At 50.8% G+C, this 15531-nt stretch overlaps 1 protein-coding gene across 3 annotated transcripts in view; it reads right to left on the minus strand.

The window, feature by feature from the left end:
- Positions 1-2221: 2221 nt before the first annotated feature.
- SV2A (synaptic vesicle glycoprotein 2A) overlaps positions 2222-15531 on the minus strand; it is a 51728-nt gene continuing 38418 nt past the window's right edge. For 2 of the 3 annotated variants that reach the window (XM_032792199.2, XM_032792200.2), the window contains 5 exons: positions 11143-11307; positions 10338-10471; positions 7567-7770; positions 6124-6283; positions 2222-3192 (listed from right to left, as the gene is read on the minus strand). In XM_032792199.2, the coding sequence (XP_032648090.1) occupies positions 3009-3192; positions 6124-6283; positions 7567-7770; positions 10338-10471; positions 11143-11307 (847 nt within the window). In that variant the 3' untranslated portion in view covers positions 2222-3008. Of the gene's footprint in view, positions 3193-6123; positions 6284-7566; positions 7771-8752; positions 8843-10337; positions 10472-11142; positions 11308-15531 lie in introns of those variants that run through there. The other variant, XM_032792201.1, reaches the window with a different exon arrangement.

Here is a 15531-nt window from a genome sequence, read left to right on the forward strand (position 1 = left end):
CACATCTAGCTATTAAAACATGGAACCTGCATGGGCAATTAACCTACAATGTCATAATTAGTGGGCTTTGCTATGCAAATGAGTTACAAAATACAACCAGAGAACCATGACTACCCCCCCCCCGCCCCCTTTCCTTCTATCAAAGTTGCCCTGAAGTCCAGATTCTGCTCTGTTAGACTGGTAGGACATGGATTTACTCCAGATTTATCCCCAGGATAACAGAGAGCAGCATAAAGATATAGCCCAGTGCATTGCTCTGTCACCCTGCAAGGTAGAGATCTGGTTTTAAAAAGCTTATTTCCTTCCGCACCACCACTGGGGTCCTGCTGCTTGTTAGAATTCAGTGACAGGGCAGTGCTAAGGGTTAGATTAATTGAAGATCTGGGTTGGATCTCACTCACCATCCGGATTTTAGGCCAGCACTCCAGCACATGCTTAAAACCGGTTGACCTCAGTGGGTGAATGTGCATAAACACTCTCCTGCCATCCAGGTGCAAGCCTCCTGCTTGGGTAAGGCACCATGCACGTCTCTCTTCCAAAGCAAGGTCAGAACAGAATCAAGTGCCTCCATCTCCCTGCTGACAGCAGAAAGGACACGGCCGGGATCCTTCTCTCATGGTTTCCAAGCCATGAGATGGGAAAGATGCTGAGACATCTGCCTAACATTAGCTGGAGTTTTGAAGAACATTTACATTCTAAGCTATGACCAGTCCCCAAGACAGCTTCTTAGCCTCTTGGCTCCTGGACAGTGCTGGCTTTATAGCACAGAGAATTTAAGGGCTGGCATGGGACACTCTGCTTGGAAGGAAAAAAGTGCATTAGTACTAGGGGAGAAGGCAGGCCAGATTGTGCTTCCACTCTGTGCCTGTGGATGGCGCTAGATGCTGCTACAAGATTGCTGTTCTCCATCGAACACCCACTGCTGCCTATCATGGTGATCACTTTGCAACCCACAACAGGGTGTCTTTAAAATAGCCCCCTGCTGTCCCTAAGGACCTCTGACCTCACTGCTCCTTCAGCCGAGCAATACATTTGCCCAGCTAGTCCTGGTGAGCAAACTCTTCGAGGCATCTTACACCAAGCCCCTGGCAGCACGCAGCACTGCCCCAGCTCTGCCTTACGTCAGTTAAATCTGCAGCAGGAAAGCGACAGCAAGAAAAGGCAGCCAGAGCTGGGGCCGGGGCTCGGGTGTGGCCCGTCTCTAATGAGCAAGGCGCGGGGTGCTTTGGGTGTTGCAAAAGGAGGGCCCATTTGTGTGGCGCGATTGGGCTTTACGTGCTGAGTTCTGATCTGCCTTCCCCTAGATTTAGCTGCCCTCCACCGCTGGGGAGTTCCCTCTGGAGAGCGTCCCAGGCAATAGATTTTCAAGGATCTTACTCCCCCTTTGGGAGCGACATAGCTAGGTTGAGCTAAGTGTAGCTTAGACCTTAGGGTCAACCAAGGAGCTGGGGGAGGGCAGAGAGACAGAGGGCGACAGAGTTAAATACACAAAACGCCTAATTGGAATGACCAGCAACCCACAGACAAGACCAAGGTTAGCGGCGCTCTCAGGCCAGCTGGGCTGGGCAATGGAGTCCTGATCTACTGTCACACCCTGCTCCCCACCCTCCCCCAGGCTGTGTTTCTGGGTGGCCTTTGTGGGGAGGGACTTGGGGAGAATTAAAAACAAAAACAAAAACACCACCAACCAAAAGCACAATCCCTAAGCTTCAAAGTCAGATTTTCTCCCCCAAAACAGAAGAAACAATGTTTAAAATCCCTGAATAAACAATAACAAGAGAAACAGAACATCGCTGTATTGTTCAGCTGAAATGGCTAATTGGAGGAGGGGAATCTCCCTGGATTAGTGCGTGAAATTCGGTCCAGTTACAGAGGGATTTCTGAGCGGATGTTGGTCCAAAGAAGAAAAAATAATGCTCCTTTGCCTTCATATACAGCACCTTTCCTACAAAGCACTCAACAGAAGGAGGCAAGTACCGTGATCCCTGTCTTACAGATGGGGAAACTGAGGTGCTCGGTGCTTTAGGACCAGCCACCCACCAGAGCCAAGGACGGAACCACTGCTGTGATACAGCCTCTGCCATGCCAATGAGATCCTAGACCTGCTGCCTGCAAAATGTATGAATGTCCGATACCACTAGAGTCTACAGGGGTGGATGCCAGCGGTGTCTGGCGCAGATTGGCCAGCGATTTGTGACACCAGCGAGACACGATGCGAGGACGCGTGCAGATCAGGATTTCAAATTCGGTTCACGTGACACAGAGGAACAACTTAGCTCTGCCGATTTGCTCCTGCAAACCTGGCTTAGAAGCCTGAAACGGAAGCTTTGTTAACACCTGAAATCGACGCTACTTTACATATGACTCAAAGGGCCCTGAAAAAGCAGTGGTGGGGGAGGGAGGTTGTGTTGCTCGCCACACACCACAGGTGGCTGATGAAAAAAATAAACGAGGATTCGGAGAATATTACACAGCCAAGATCTGTGAGCACACGTCGCACGTACTACTAGTTTACACCCACATGTGTGAAATTAAATGGAGCACGTGTTCACCAGCGCACACCCTAGGGCGAGCTCCACAAAGGGACTTCAGGTTTCTGCTGCATGGCAGGGCACCTAGACATTAGATGTCCCCTTTGAGGAGCTGGTCCTAGCCCCTAGCGTCCAGCTCTGATCAGGAGCTGGGTCAATTGGCACCTGCCCAGTTAATCCGTTCACACTGCCAAGGCTGGGCCATTTCCAGCCTGAATTTAGTGCAAAGAGGTTCTTCCTCCCCTCCTTCTCAGTCAAGTTTTCTCCCCCCCGCCAACTGCCACAACGAATAAGCCAATTCTCACACATGTAATGACACCGAAAAAAAGAGGGGGGAGGATAGGAAGGAAGGAGCGGTTGAGGGAAGGGGAGCGAAAAAATAAAATAATCAAAATCAGAAAATAAGACATTTCACAGTGTCTAACAACTTGAATCTCCTGGGGGGGAAGGAAATCGGGGGGGGCACCCCCCCCCCACTCACTGCAACACCTGCCCACGCGTCTCCGGCAGCCTCAACGCTAGTGAGCTGCCCACAGCCAGCGCTGTCGAGGCCAGCAAGATGGGCACTGCTTTTGTGATGCCAACGAAGGAGGTGAAGATGCTGATGCCCAGGACAGCCGCCAGTTTGCAGAGGGCATTGAGGAAGCCAAAGGCAGTCGTCCTAGAGAAGCGGGGAGAGAGGATGAGGTTACAGGAGAGCTAAAGGGGTGGGGGGGCAGTAGGCTGGTGGGTGGGAGGGTGGGGTTAATATCCCCTTTCTCCCTAAAAGATGGAGAACAAGCAGGGTCATAGCAGCAGTGTTTCAGCCTCGTGGCCTGGGAATCTGGACACCTGTGTTCTATTCCTGGCTCTGCCACTGATCTACTGCATGACCTCGGCCAAGTCCTTTCTCCTGCCTCTTTCTCAGTATATGTACAGCACCTGGCACAATGGGGCCCTGAGCTCATCTGGGGTGGAGTGCTACCCATAACACCCAATGATGGAGAGGGGAAAGGATTTTTATTGCACATGTACATGCGTGCGCACACACACACGCACACTCTCTCTCTCTCTCTCTCTTTCTTTAAAGCTCTGCTGTTCACATGTATTTTTATATCAGGAAATCAGTCACCCCAGTGTATTTAACACCAATTACAGCAAAGCTACAGTAAAACTCTTCAACAACAGGCCCTGTGTTCTAACTTTAGCTGCAAACGCTCCAGCCTGCCTCTAGTCAGCACAGGGGCCCAGCTTCCATTCCTCCCCCCACCCACCTCATCCGCTTAGAGAAGCAAAGGCTAGTCCATTTAATGCCTTACTGCCTGGAGCAGCTCCACAGTCCCTGTACACAGGCCACCTGCTCTCCTCACCCTTCCTACTGTCTACTTCCAGCCTGCGGCAAGCTGCAGTCAAAGATCCCTTTTCCTAGGGGGAGCAGGTCTGCAAAAAAGCCGAGCACACATGCGTCAGGCACAAGCAGAGTCCAGACCACCACCTGGTGCCCATGCATCAGTGCTTCTTGCTTTCAGTGATGGGCCCTCCAGACAGCCAAGGCCCAAGCTGGAAGCTCTGTGCATCAACTGTGCTTGCATGATTCCTCCCCTGCAATCAGGGGTGTCAGCAGGAGGCAGCTGCAGTGACTCACAGCCCCAGGTGAAAGGGATGTGATTCATGGATTAGCCTGGAGGTGGCGCCCTTGAGCCACGCTGCATTGACAATGCTTTGTCCTCCACATGTGCAGCCTCAAACCCGCAGCCTCCCTGGCACCTACCATGCAAATATGGATGTGCTCCCAGAATCCTTTGTGGGCCTTCCTCAAGCACAAGGGTTTATGGGGAACCCCTGGCATCTCGGGGGGAGTGGGGGACAAATTGGCAGCCCAGGGAGAGGGGGATGTCAGCCAGCAGGCTCAGTGTGCCAGCGTAGGCCTGGTCTAGCTAAATGATGATTGCTGGCTCCTAGGGATGTGGCAGAAGATCTTGACTCTCAGAGTCAAATTCACCCATGCCGGAGCTCACGCTACAGTCAGTGCCCAAGTCACAGATGAGAAAACAGGGGTACAGCAAGAGGAAATCACAGTTCTGTGCAGCCAGTCAGCAGCAGACTTGGGAAGAGGACCCCCAGGCGTCCTGTGTCCCAGTGCTCTACTCTGTCCAGTAGACACCGCTCCACATCCAGAGCTGGGACTAGAACTGGCTGAAAAAGTGAGAGGGAAGGGTGGCTTCATTTCTGTGAAAATTTGTCCAGTTTTAAGAACATAAGAACAGCCGTACTGGGTCAGACCAAAGGCCCATCTAGCCCAGTATCCTGTCTACTGACAGTGGCCAGTACCAGAGGGAATGAACAGAACAGGGGTTCATCATGTGATCCATCCCCTGTCGCTCATTTCCAGCTTCTGGCCAATAGAGGCTATGGACACTGTCCCTGCCCATCCTGGCTAATAGCCACTGATGGACCTATCCACCATGAACTTATCTAGTTCTTTTTTGAATCCTGTTACAATCTTGGCCTTCACAACATCCTCTGGCAAGGAGTTCCACAGGTTGACTGTGCATTGGGTGAAGAAATACTGCCTTTTGTTTGTTTTAAACCTGCTGCCTATTCATTTCATTTGGTGATCCCTAGTTCTTGTGTTATGAGGAGGAGTAAATAACACTTCCTGATTTACTTTCTCCACACCAGTCATGAGTTTATAGACCTCTATCATATCCCACCTTAGTCCTTTCTTTTCCAAGCTGAAAAGTCTGAATCTCATTAATCAAAATGTGCCCTCCCAAAGCAGGCTGAAATGTCAAAACTGTGGAAATTTTCACAGAAACAGGTTTAAGGAAAAATTCCTTTTGGGAAGAACTGAAATGGAACTTGTTGACTTTCCAGCTGCCCTCAGGAAAGGCTCTAGTTAATCTCTTGTGAAATTGACAAGTACCGTCCCTCCCCCTGCTGGAGAGGCAGAGAGCCCTACCACACTGCCTCCCTGTGAACTACCCCAGCTCTGGGCGCCCAAAACGGTGACCAGGCAGTAAGTGTGAAAAATCGGGATGAGGGTGGGGGGTACTAGGCACCTATAGAAGACGAAGCCCCAAATATCAGGACTGTCCCTATAAAATCAGGACATCTGGTCACCCTAGCGCTGGAGAGGTGCTGCTTGTCCCACTGAGCTGTGGCAGGGGGAGGCAGGGGCACCCTGGTCTTTGCCTCTCCATCCCCTGGACCTGTCGTTCAACAAAGGTTTGGTCAAATCTCTGCCTGATTTGGCTCAAGATTTCACTCTGCCCAATTGGCATCTTCCAGCAAAATTAAGTTTAGTTGGAAAGTTTCTGACTGGCTCCTTGCTTCTGCTCTAACCACTAGACTCTCCTCCTGGGGCTGGGAATAGGACCCAGGAGTCTTGACCCCCAGTCATTCTGCTCTAGCCATTGGACCACCTTCCCTTCCCCCAACACGCAGGGTCATTCAGGTTCTAACAGGTATTTATCATTACTGCATCGTCTTCCCAAAGCTACCAGTCGAGGTGGTAACCCACAATTCCTCCTTCTCAGCCACGTCTCGACTGGGCATCCCGGGCTCAGGACTTGCTTTGCCTTGGGTAGATAATGGAGGAGGGGACTTGTACCTTTTGTCCGAGGGGTAGAGCTCCACCGTCAGCACGTCCAAGGCGTTCCAGGAGGCGATGCTGACCCCCCCGAAAAGGCAGAGCAGGGCGATCATGGCTGACTCGCTGTTCCCGAACGACAGGAAGAAACAGCTGATGCACGACATCACGCTGGAGCCGGCTGCAGCAGGACAAGGAGAGGCATGTTAGGCTGGGGAGGAGGGTGTATCCGCAGGGACAGGCCTTGCTGGAATTGTACCTAGTCAAAGTCAGCATCACCTGCCTGGTGGTGCAAGAACATTTTCCTATGCATTAGCCTCCATAGCTCAGTGGTTTGAGTATTGGCCTGCTAAAAACCCAGGGTTGTGAGTTCAATCCTTAAGGGGGCCGCTAAGGGATCTAGGGCAAAAATCAGTACTTTGTCCTGCTAGTGAGGGCAGGGGGCTGGACTCAATGACCTTTCATAGTTCCTTCCAGTTCTAGGAGATTAGTATATCTCCAATTATTATTACAGTCCTGCCAGGCCTCCTGATTGTCCCCTCCACACAATCCAATGCAAGATCCTTCTCTTCTGCAGCCTCCTTGCCCTACCCACCAGCTTCCTCTTTGTTCTGCCAGTGCAAGAGCCACCGACTCTTCAATTCTGCCAGGCCCTCCGGCTACGAGGCAGCTGGGGCAGCTGGCCCGAATGGTGCAGGGTTGCAAATCTTAGCCGTGCCCCTGCTTTGCAAGGAGAAGTTTCCCCTCAGTGCAGGTCAAGGAGGAGAAGGCTCATTGGCAACAGCTGATGCCTATGGACCAAGAGGGTCTAGCTCAAGCATCAGCCAAGGAACAGAACCAGTTGGGAATTTTTCAACTCAACTTCCCCCACCCCCCTAGGAAAATGGAATCATTGAATCTGTTCGTGGGAAAGGGTCAAATCTGATAAATTTCCCCTTTCAAACCATTTGAGGAGTTCTGTCTTTCAGCTTAAAATGACTTTCCATTTTGAAATGTTGTTTGGGTATGAGAAACACTCACAGTTTCAAAAGAGAAGAGGTGGAAATAAAAACCAAACATTTTGAAACGATCGAAACGTAACGTGTCACTGACCGGATTCAGAAAGAAAACATTCCGATTTTCAGTTCAGGACAATTTTTAAGATTTCAAATTTTTGTCCCGAATCTGGATGGGGGGAAACTTTGAAATCTCAAAATTCTCACGGGCTGGGGAAATCTTTCCTTCCCAGCTCTACCATGCAACCAGCCTGGGGATTCTGTTAAGGGGTAAGACCCTCTCTGGCCAGTAGGGGGCAGCTGCAACTTCAAGCCACAAGGAAGCTGGATTAAAGGGGCAGGGATCAATTTTTGTTCCTGCAGCCAGGATCTACAGGGGGATCAGTGCAGAAGGAACAGGCTATCCCTATCCCCATGCTGCCACCACCACTTCCCTTGCCAGTCCCCAGGCAGCATCCCCGCCCCTCACCCAGCATCCGGAGGCGCCCGATCTTGTCCATGAGCAGGGCCGAGACAATGTTCCCCGGCAGCACGGCCAGGGTGCCCAGGAAGCTGACGAAATAGATCATGTAGGCGTTGTTGTCATCGCTGAAGTCCAGCTGGCAGCCTTCTTTGTTGTGCAGGAAGCTGCTGTTGGCCATTTTGGAGTTGATGAATTTGTACTCAAACAGGTCTGTGGAAAAGGAGAAAAAAGAAAACATCACTCTGGGATGCATTAGCAGGAATATTGTAAGCAAGATGCAAGAAGTAATTCTTCTGCTCTACGCTGCGCTGATTAGGCCTCAACTGGAGTACTGTGTCCAATTCTGGGCACCACATTTCAGGAAGGATACGGACAAATTGGAGAAAGTCCAGAGAAGAGCAACGAAAACGATTAAAGGTCTAGAACACATGAGCTATGAGGGAAGATTGAAAAAATTGGGTTTGTTTGTCTGGAGAAGAGAAGACTGAGGGGACATAACAGTTTTCAAGTACATAAAACGTTGTTATAAGGAGGATGGAGAAAAATTGTTGTTCTTAACCTCTTGAGGATAGGACAAGAAGCAATGGGCTTAAACTGCAGCAAGGGAGGTTTAGGTTGGACATTTAGGAAAAACTTCCTAACTGTCAAGGTGGTTAAGCACTGGAATAAATTGCTTAGGGAGGTTGTGGAATCTCCAACTCTGGAGATATTTAAGAGTAGGTTAGATAAAAGTCTATCAAGGATGGTCTAGACAGTATTTGGTCCTGCCATGAGGGCAGGGGACTGGACTCAATAACCTCTCGAGGTCCCTTCCAGTCGCAGAGTCTATGAATCTATGAATCTATGACACTGGGCGTGGCCTTGCACTGAGCTGCAGAGCGACTGGCAGGCTGTTTGCCCCTCCCACTAAGCAATAGGGGGTGGGGAGGCAGATGGGCTGAGATGCAGCCACCTCTGGGGTGGAGCGCAGCAGCTGCTTAATGGATGGACAGCAACACTGCACAGGGTTTGCACACCCAGCACCGAAAAGCAAACCGCTTCTCTTGTGCAACATGGCTGCTGTTTAGCGGCCTCACAGCAATGCTGCACAGCTGTCACTCACCCACCACTGAAAAGCAGCCACCTCTGGGACAAAAGCGTGGCTGCTGTTTAGTGGCTACACAGCAACACTTCACAGGGATCGCTCACCCACCACAGAAATGCAGCCACCTCTGAAGTGGAACACAGCTGCTATTCAACAGCATGCAGCAGTGCTGGAAGTGGTGATAGACATGCAGGGGAATTGTAAGCCACTGGGGTGTAATTAACCAAGTAACCAAGACGAACACTTTTCTGTTTTGCAGACCGACCCAGAGATTCTTAATCAACATGAACAGCCGGGTGCCTGGGTTTTAATGGTTAGGTCCAAGCCCACCAGAGGGCAGAATGAGTCAGTGCGGCATTGCAATAGGGGGAGGGTGGGACACAGAGGTCCCGAGTGGTCATTTGTTCTCGCACACCTTGGAGTGGCATCTGTCCCAGGTGAAGATGGCTTTTTTTGGGGGGAGGGGGGTAAATTTGCTCTCCCTTCGACAGCATTTGTTGATGCCTTTCAGAAAATACATGGGTTAGCAGCTCCAGCTGCCTGATCTCTCCTTGTCTAGGGTTCCCCTCCCAAAGCCCATCAGAGTCTATTCAGTGCCGAGTCACCATGAGGCAGCTAATCAGCACAGCCCGGAGAATACTTAGCAGCAGCCTCACAGCAAGCACAGCAATTTCAAGCCCCGCAGAGAGCCAGGTGGGGAATTAGAGCCCTAAAACAAAACTGCCCTGGCCCAATCCTTCTCCGCCCTGCACCTTGCCCAGCCATTTCCACTGGTGCAAAGTGGTTCCCGAATGCTGCCTGGTAGCTTTTTACACCCCCTTTGCATCAGTGCGTATATGGCTGCAGATGGGAGCAGAGCAGTGGAGAATCAGGCCGCCTGTTTGTGCCCCCATCACACTGGTTGAGACACTGCCCTTCACTGACACCCCCCCTTCCCAAAACATCACGGTCATGTCACTGTCCGGCCCTTTTGAGGTACCCCAAAAGCAGCATCTGCACTGGTTAGGCTAGTGAACACAAGGGCTATTAATCCTCATGCTCCATGGCACAAGCTGACCACCAGCTGGCCAGTCAGGAAGGAACCTCCCCTATGAGGTATACTATTAGCCAGCAAGGTCCAGTGTTGGAGATTTCAGCCTGTCTCTAAAGGCATGTCTACACTGCAAAATACGGTGTGTTCTTAACATGGGTTAACTGACCCACATTAGCTAACTCGGGTTCAAATAGAAGTGAAGACACGACAACCTGGCTTTTACCTGAGCTTAGTATCTCAAGTTCAGTCCCTGGCTGCCCTATAAACTTGAATTTGAACTGCTGACCCAAACTGCCAGGTCTGCACTGCTATCTTAACCCGAATCAGCGATCCCAAGTTCAGAACACACCTTTGCAGTAAAGACATAATCTAAAAGGCAGAGAGTCAGTGTGGCCCAGTGGATCTGGTACTGTCTCAGTGGGTCTCAACCTATTTATCATTGTGGGCTACATCCAATGTCTGGGGATTGGTCCTGCTTTGAGCAGGGGATTGGACTAGATGACCTCCTGAGGTTTCTTCCAACCCTAATATTCTATGATTCTACAATTCGACTATGGCCCTGTGGATGTCACATGGGCCGCAGCTCTGTGCTGACTGGGCCAGGTTGAGAACCATGGGTCTAGAGGCCCATCGACTTGTTACAGGGCAGCAGGAAGTTACCTGTGTTGTAGAAGACAGTGGAGATGAAGGAGCAGTTTTTGAAGAAGGTGTTGCTGGAGGTGATGTCTTCGAAGTAGCACTCCTCAAACAGGGAGTCCTCAAAGGAGACGGATTTCAGCTTGAGGCCGATGAACCTGCCAGGTACGAACCCGGGGACTGAGTGACCCAAGAGCGATTGAGATAGGGGGTGTGGGTCTCCCTCCATCATGGGGGAACAAAAATGGTTTTTGGACCTTGCTAAGCCAGACACTGGATGTTCGGAGACCCCTTCTGTGCAGTGAGTTTGGTGGGTCTCAGTTCAGTATCCATGATTGGGAGTTAATTAAGTATCTGCAATTGTCACAGCAGATAACTCAAGGCTTGCATGGACTATGGGGGTCTGTAAAGGCAGGGGTTGGTGTGTGGCAGGGTGAGGGTCAAGCTTGCCTTTTTGATGCTCATGCTCTGGATACACAAAGCATCCCAACCTCCCCGGCTGCACTCCTGGTGAGGTTCTGGCTGCATTTCCTCCAGCACCTATATTTATTCATGCAGCCCTCCTCCCCTCGAGCCCAGAGACCTCCTCCCAGCACTGCCCAGACTAGCTATCCCCCAGCGCAGGCACATGCAGCCCATTCTCTGCAACCACGGAGCGATGTTAGACCCCCTCCAAGCTCCCAGTGTCCTCACAGGCTCTGCCCAGTACAGGACATCTGGTTGTTTTCCCATGAGCACAGCCCCCCCAACATCTCGACCCATCTCACAAGGGTCAAAGAGGGCTCTTGCTAATTGCCCTGGGGGTGAGGAGGGACGACCCGCCACTCACTTGTCATTGTAGTATTCACCGTTGCGGTGGATCTGGTTCTCCAGGGTGAAGTTGAAGGTGAAGTGCTCCACCCTCTCACGGGTGAAGAGCTTAGTGCGGGAGGCATATTCGATGTTCTGTAAATGCTTGATCATATCTGGAAACCAGACGGTCAAGCCGTAGTAACTATCAGAGAGAGAGAGAGATCAGTACTTATTGTCTGTAGTGTTTAGGAGCCTGAGTCATAAACTAGGACCCCATTGTGCTAGGAGCTTGTCATAAACAGATAGCTAAGGGTTAATGTCTCTTTCACCTGGAAAGGGTTAACAAACAACACCTGACCAGAGGACCAATCAGGAAACAAGATACTTTTAAATCTCAAGGGAGGGAAGCCTTTGTTTGTGGGTTTTCGGTTTGGCTTTGTTCTCTCTGGGTCCTGGACAGGACTAGAGGTAAAACCAGGTTTCTGCAATCTCCCGGCTACAGTCTCTTATCTATTCAGAATAGTGAGTAAGTAAAGGCGGTTATAGTCTTTTTATTTGTTTTTTTCTTTATGTGCAAAGGTGTAGTTTGCTGGAAATATTTTAAATTGTATTTTTTCTGGATAAGGCTGTTTATCCATTTTTTTATAAGCTAACAGACCCTGTAAAATTTCATCTTGATTACAGAGACAATTTTTTATGTTTTCCTTCCTCTTATCTACCACCCAGTTTCTCCCGTTTCTCTTAGAATCCTAATGATCTTTTGTTATCTTGTATAACGACCACCAGGGAATTGCGTTGGAGTAATAAGATAGACAGGGGTGACGGCGGATATGGCATATCTCTGTGTTTTATCTCTCTCTCACAGAAGTAAAGAGCGGGGAGGGAAGTGGTTATTTCCCTTGTTTGTAAGATTTCAGGAATACTGAGTCTTGGGGTCCCCAGGGAAGGTTTTGGGGAGACCGGAACTAATCAGGGGCTCCACCCAAAGTCCTGATTGGTGGCAGCACTACAGGATCTAAGCTCGTAATTAAGCTTAGAGGATTCATGCTAGTATCTCATTTTCTGGATGCTAAGGTTCAGATTTGGGAAAGAATACGACAGAGCTGTACATTGTTATTGCTCTTAGGTGCATTATGGTAGCTCTAGCACCCTAAGTCACGGGGCAGGAGCCCAGTGTGCTAGGAGCTGTACAAAGAAGGGACAAAACTCAGACTCTTCCCCAAGGAGCTCACAGTTAGCGCTGGGTGGGAAATGGTTTCCTGGGACATTTCTGAAAAATGTTGCTGTCTCGACTCAGGATGAAAAGATGAAATCTCAAAACTTTTTCACAAACTGAAAAAAACCCTGCAGTTCAGATCAATCAAACTGCTTCATTTTGATCCTTTTGAAATGCTTCATTTTCATTTTGACCTGTTTGTTTTTTGTTTTTTTTTTTTAAACTTTTTAGAAAGTATAAATTAAGCTAAATTTCCAAACAAAAAGTCGCTTCCGACTGGAAAATAAATGTTTGGTTTCAAAAAGGTTGAAACATCCCGTTTTGATCCTTCTGACTTTTTTTTCCCAGCTGGGCAATTCATCAGCTCACCTCTTTCCTGCAGAACAATTTGGTTTCCATGAATCTGCAAATTTTTTTTTTGCATGAAAACATTTCTCAGAAAAATCCCCAACCAGCTTGATTTACAATCTAAGTATCAGACAAGGGACCCAGGTCTCGCGAGTCCCACTCCTGGGCTCTGTCTCCAACATGTGCTGGATCTGGTGCTTAAATCTCAGGGCATCCTTTCCCAGTACACTGCCCTGACAGTATCCGTTCTCTGCCGGCATCCATTCTCCATGGACCATCTTGTCTTTGGCCTCTGTGCTAAGGCTGCCAACAAGGGGCTGTCTGAGACTGGGGATCCCCACCCCTAAATCTGGGCTCAGACCCACCAAGCCTTTCCCCCAAACACTTGTTGCTCTCTGCCATCCAATGGTAGATTTGAACCAGCTACCTGAAGGCCCCAGAGCTGCCCCATAGAATGGGAGGAGGTCTCTGGGCTCGGTGGGTTGTGGTGATGGTGGTGGTGGGTGGTCATCAAGAGGGCAGCCCTGTAGATTGGGATCTTTTGTGTATCGAGAGCATGGGCACCAGGTGAGCATGCTTGGCCCCTCCCGCCCCCTCCACACACTGACCCCTGAACCATTCAGATGAGCCCCCAGCTGACTGTAATGGTGGCTTAAAGACAGCAGGAAAATGTACTGACCCCTGCATAGCTGGGGGCCCGTGGGGTAATCAGAGAAAAGGGGGGAAAGAAATGGCCTTTCTTGCAGTGATTCTCATGGCAGATTCTTCGCATTGAGCTCCATCCTTCAGCACCAAGGACAACTACTAGAGTCCAAAGTCTGCCTGAAGTCCTTCCCAATACCACTGCAGGGGATAGAACCCAGGAGTCCTGACTCCAGGCCCTTCACTGTAGTCACGGGAGGAGATTCCCTCCCAGGCACACAACCCAGGCGCCCTGATCCATCCCCAGGCTCCAACTCCAGTCACTGGATCATGTGCCCGCGCTCTGCCAACATATGGGGCGTTAATAGGCTTTCTTCTTAATGTTCAAAAAGAGGATAAATAGATAGATAGAGGGGGTGTCTGGGGATAGACAGATAAATAGATAGATAGAGCGAGCACCCTAGAGAAGCCAGCTGACTTCTGTGGGGCTTATGTGATGTGACCCAGCCCTGTATGCTTTCTGCTGGGCTACAAGCCCCCTCTGATAGGAGCCAGCCTGCCCTGTTACACGGCCCTATTGCTGAGGTGGCCGAGAACAGAGAAGCCGATTAAATACAACAGCTGCTGAGCCAAAATCTGGCTGCTAAACTCAATGGGGCTGCCTGGGCGTGAATGGCGCTTCCCCAAGCGACGGGGACGCCACCCCTCTCCGCTGGAGACTATTCCACAGCCTAGCACGTCTCGCTGCTGCAGAAAAGGCTCTTCATTGTGAGCACGGCTTTCCCAGCTTTCCCTTTGCACAGCTCCTTCCTGGGGCAGCCCCGTGCGGATGTCGGTGGGGCCTAAGAGCTTTGGCAGAGCCAGGCCTGTGCGGGGAAAGTCGAGGAGTATGGCAAACAGCCCTGCCACCCCCTTCCCCATTCTGAAACACACCGCCACCCCCCAGCCTCTCTGACAGCAGCTGAACCTAGCGTGAAATCCTGTTCTGGGAATAGGAGCCAGCAAGGGGGTGGGGCGGATTTTGTGAGCGAGATGGATCCCACTCTGGCATGAATAGCATCTGGCAAGGAAGTGGAGGGATAGTTCAGTGGTTTGAGCACTGGCCTGCTAAACCTGGGGTTGTGAGCTCAATCCTTGAGGGGGCCATTTAGGGAACTGGGGTAAAAATCTGTCTGGGGATTGGTCCTGCTTTGAGCAGGGGGTTGGACTAGATGACCTTCTGAGGTCCCTTCCAACCCTAATATTCTATGAATTAGCTCCAAGCTGGGGAAGGCTCAGCAGTGCACTGGGAGTGGGGGCGATGGGCTGGATGGGAGACAGGGGGAACGTGCTTGGAGTCTGGCCTTGTTGGCTGGGGAGCACAGTGGGAGTGGCACAGCACCGGGGGGATCCTGGCTCGTTGGGAAGGGGGTCAGTTCATTTGTTGGAAGCCAACCAGAATGAGGGAGGTTTGGAGCCGGAGTGTGCTGGGGGATGGAGGAGCTCCCATCACACAAAGCCACGCTGGACATCGCCAAGGAGAATCGAGGGCAGCAGAGCTGCTGTCGCCCTTTGTTGGCAGCAATAAGGTGGGGAAAAGTCTCAGTTTGGGTCAGCTTGTGGCATTCTGGAGGCGGAGCTGAACTCTCTGACAGAGGAGACTGGAGGGTCGTCCCTGCCCCAACACTCATGCTCCTCCACCTCCCCCCATGCAATGCAGGATCCAACCCAGATTGAAATGTTCTGTTGGGTTTTTTTCAAGTTTTCGATCTGCCAAAAAGTTAGAAAAGTTTCATTTTCGGTTCCTCCCCAAACAATTCCCCCCCTTTTTCGGAACGGCTGGAGAACCGAAAAAGCTGTTCTCCTGCTGGCCCTAACCAGAGCCGCGGTTGATGCCAAGCTGTCACGGAGTCCCTGGGCGATGCTCAGGAACTTCTCCCCACTAAGCCAGTCAGGACTTTGGGGAGCCTCCTCTCCCTTGGAGCAGACTTGTTCAGGGCAAGAAGCTCACACGTCTTCACCTCCTAGGTCTCTCCTTGGAGCATTCAGCATCCTCTGCCCCTCCGTGTGCTTCCCACAGCGAATCCACCCAGGCGGGGTCCTGGGGAAGCCACAGGGTTCTGCACCCCCACTTTGCAGTCAGACATGACTCTTAGCCAGCAAAACAGAGGTTTATTCGATGACAGGAACAGGGTCTAAAACAGAGCTTGTAGATACAGCGAACCAGACCCCTCGGCCGGG

Source organism: Chelonoidis abingdonii, chromosome 11, assembly GCF_003597395.2.
Source record: "Chelonoidis abingdonii isolate Lonesome George chromosome 11, CheloAbing_2.0, whole genome shotgun sequence".
NCBI lineage: Eukaryota > Metazoa > Chordata > Testudines > Testudinidae > Chelonoidis > Chelonoidis abingdonii.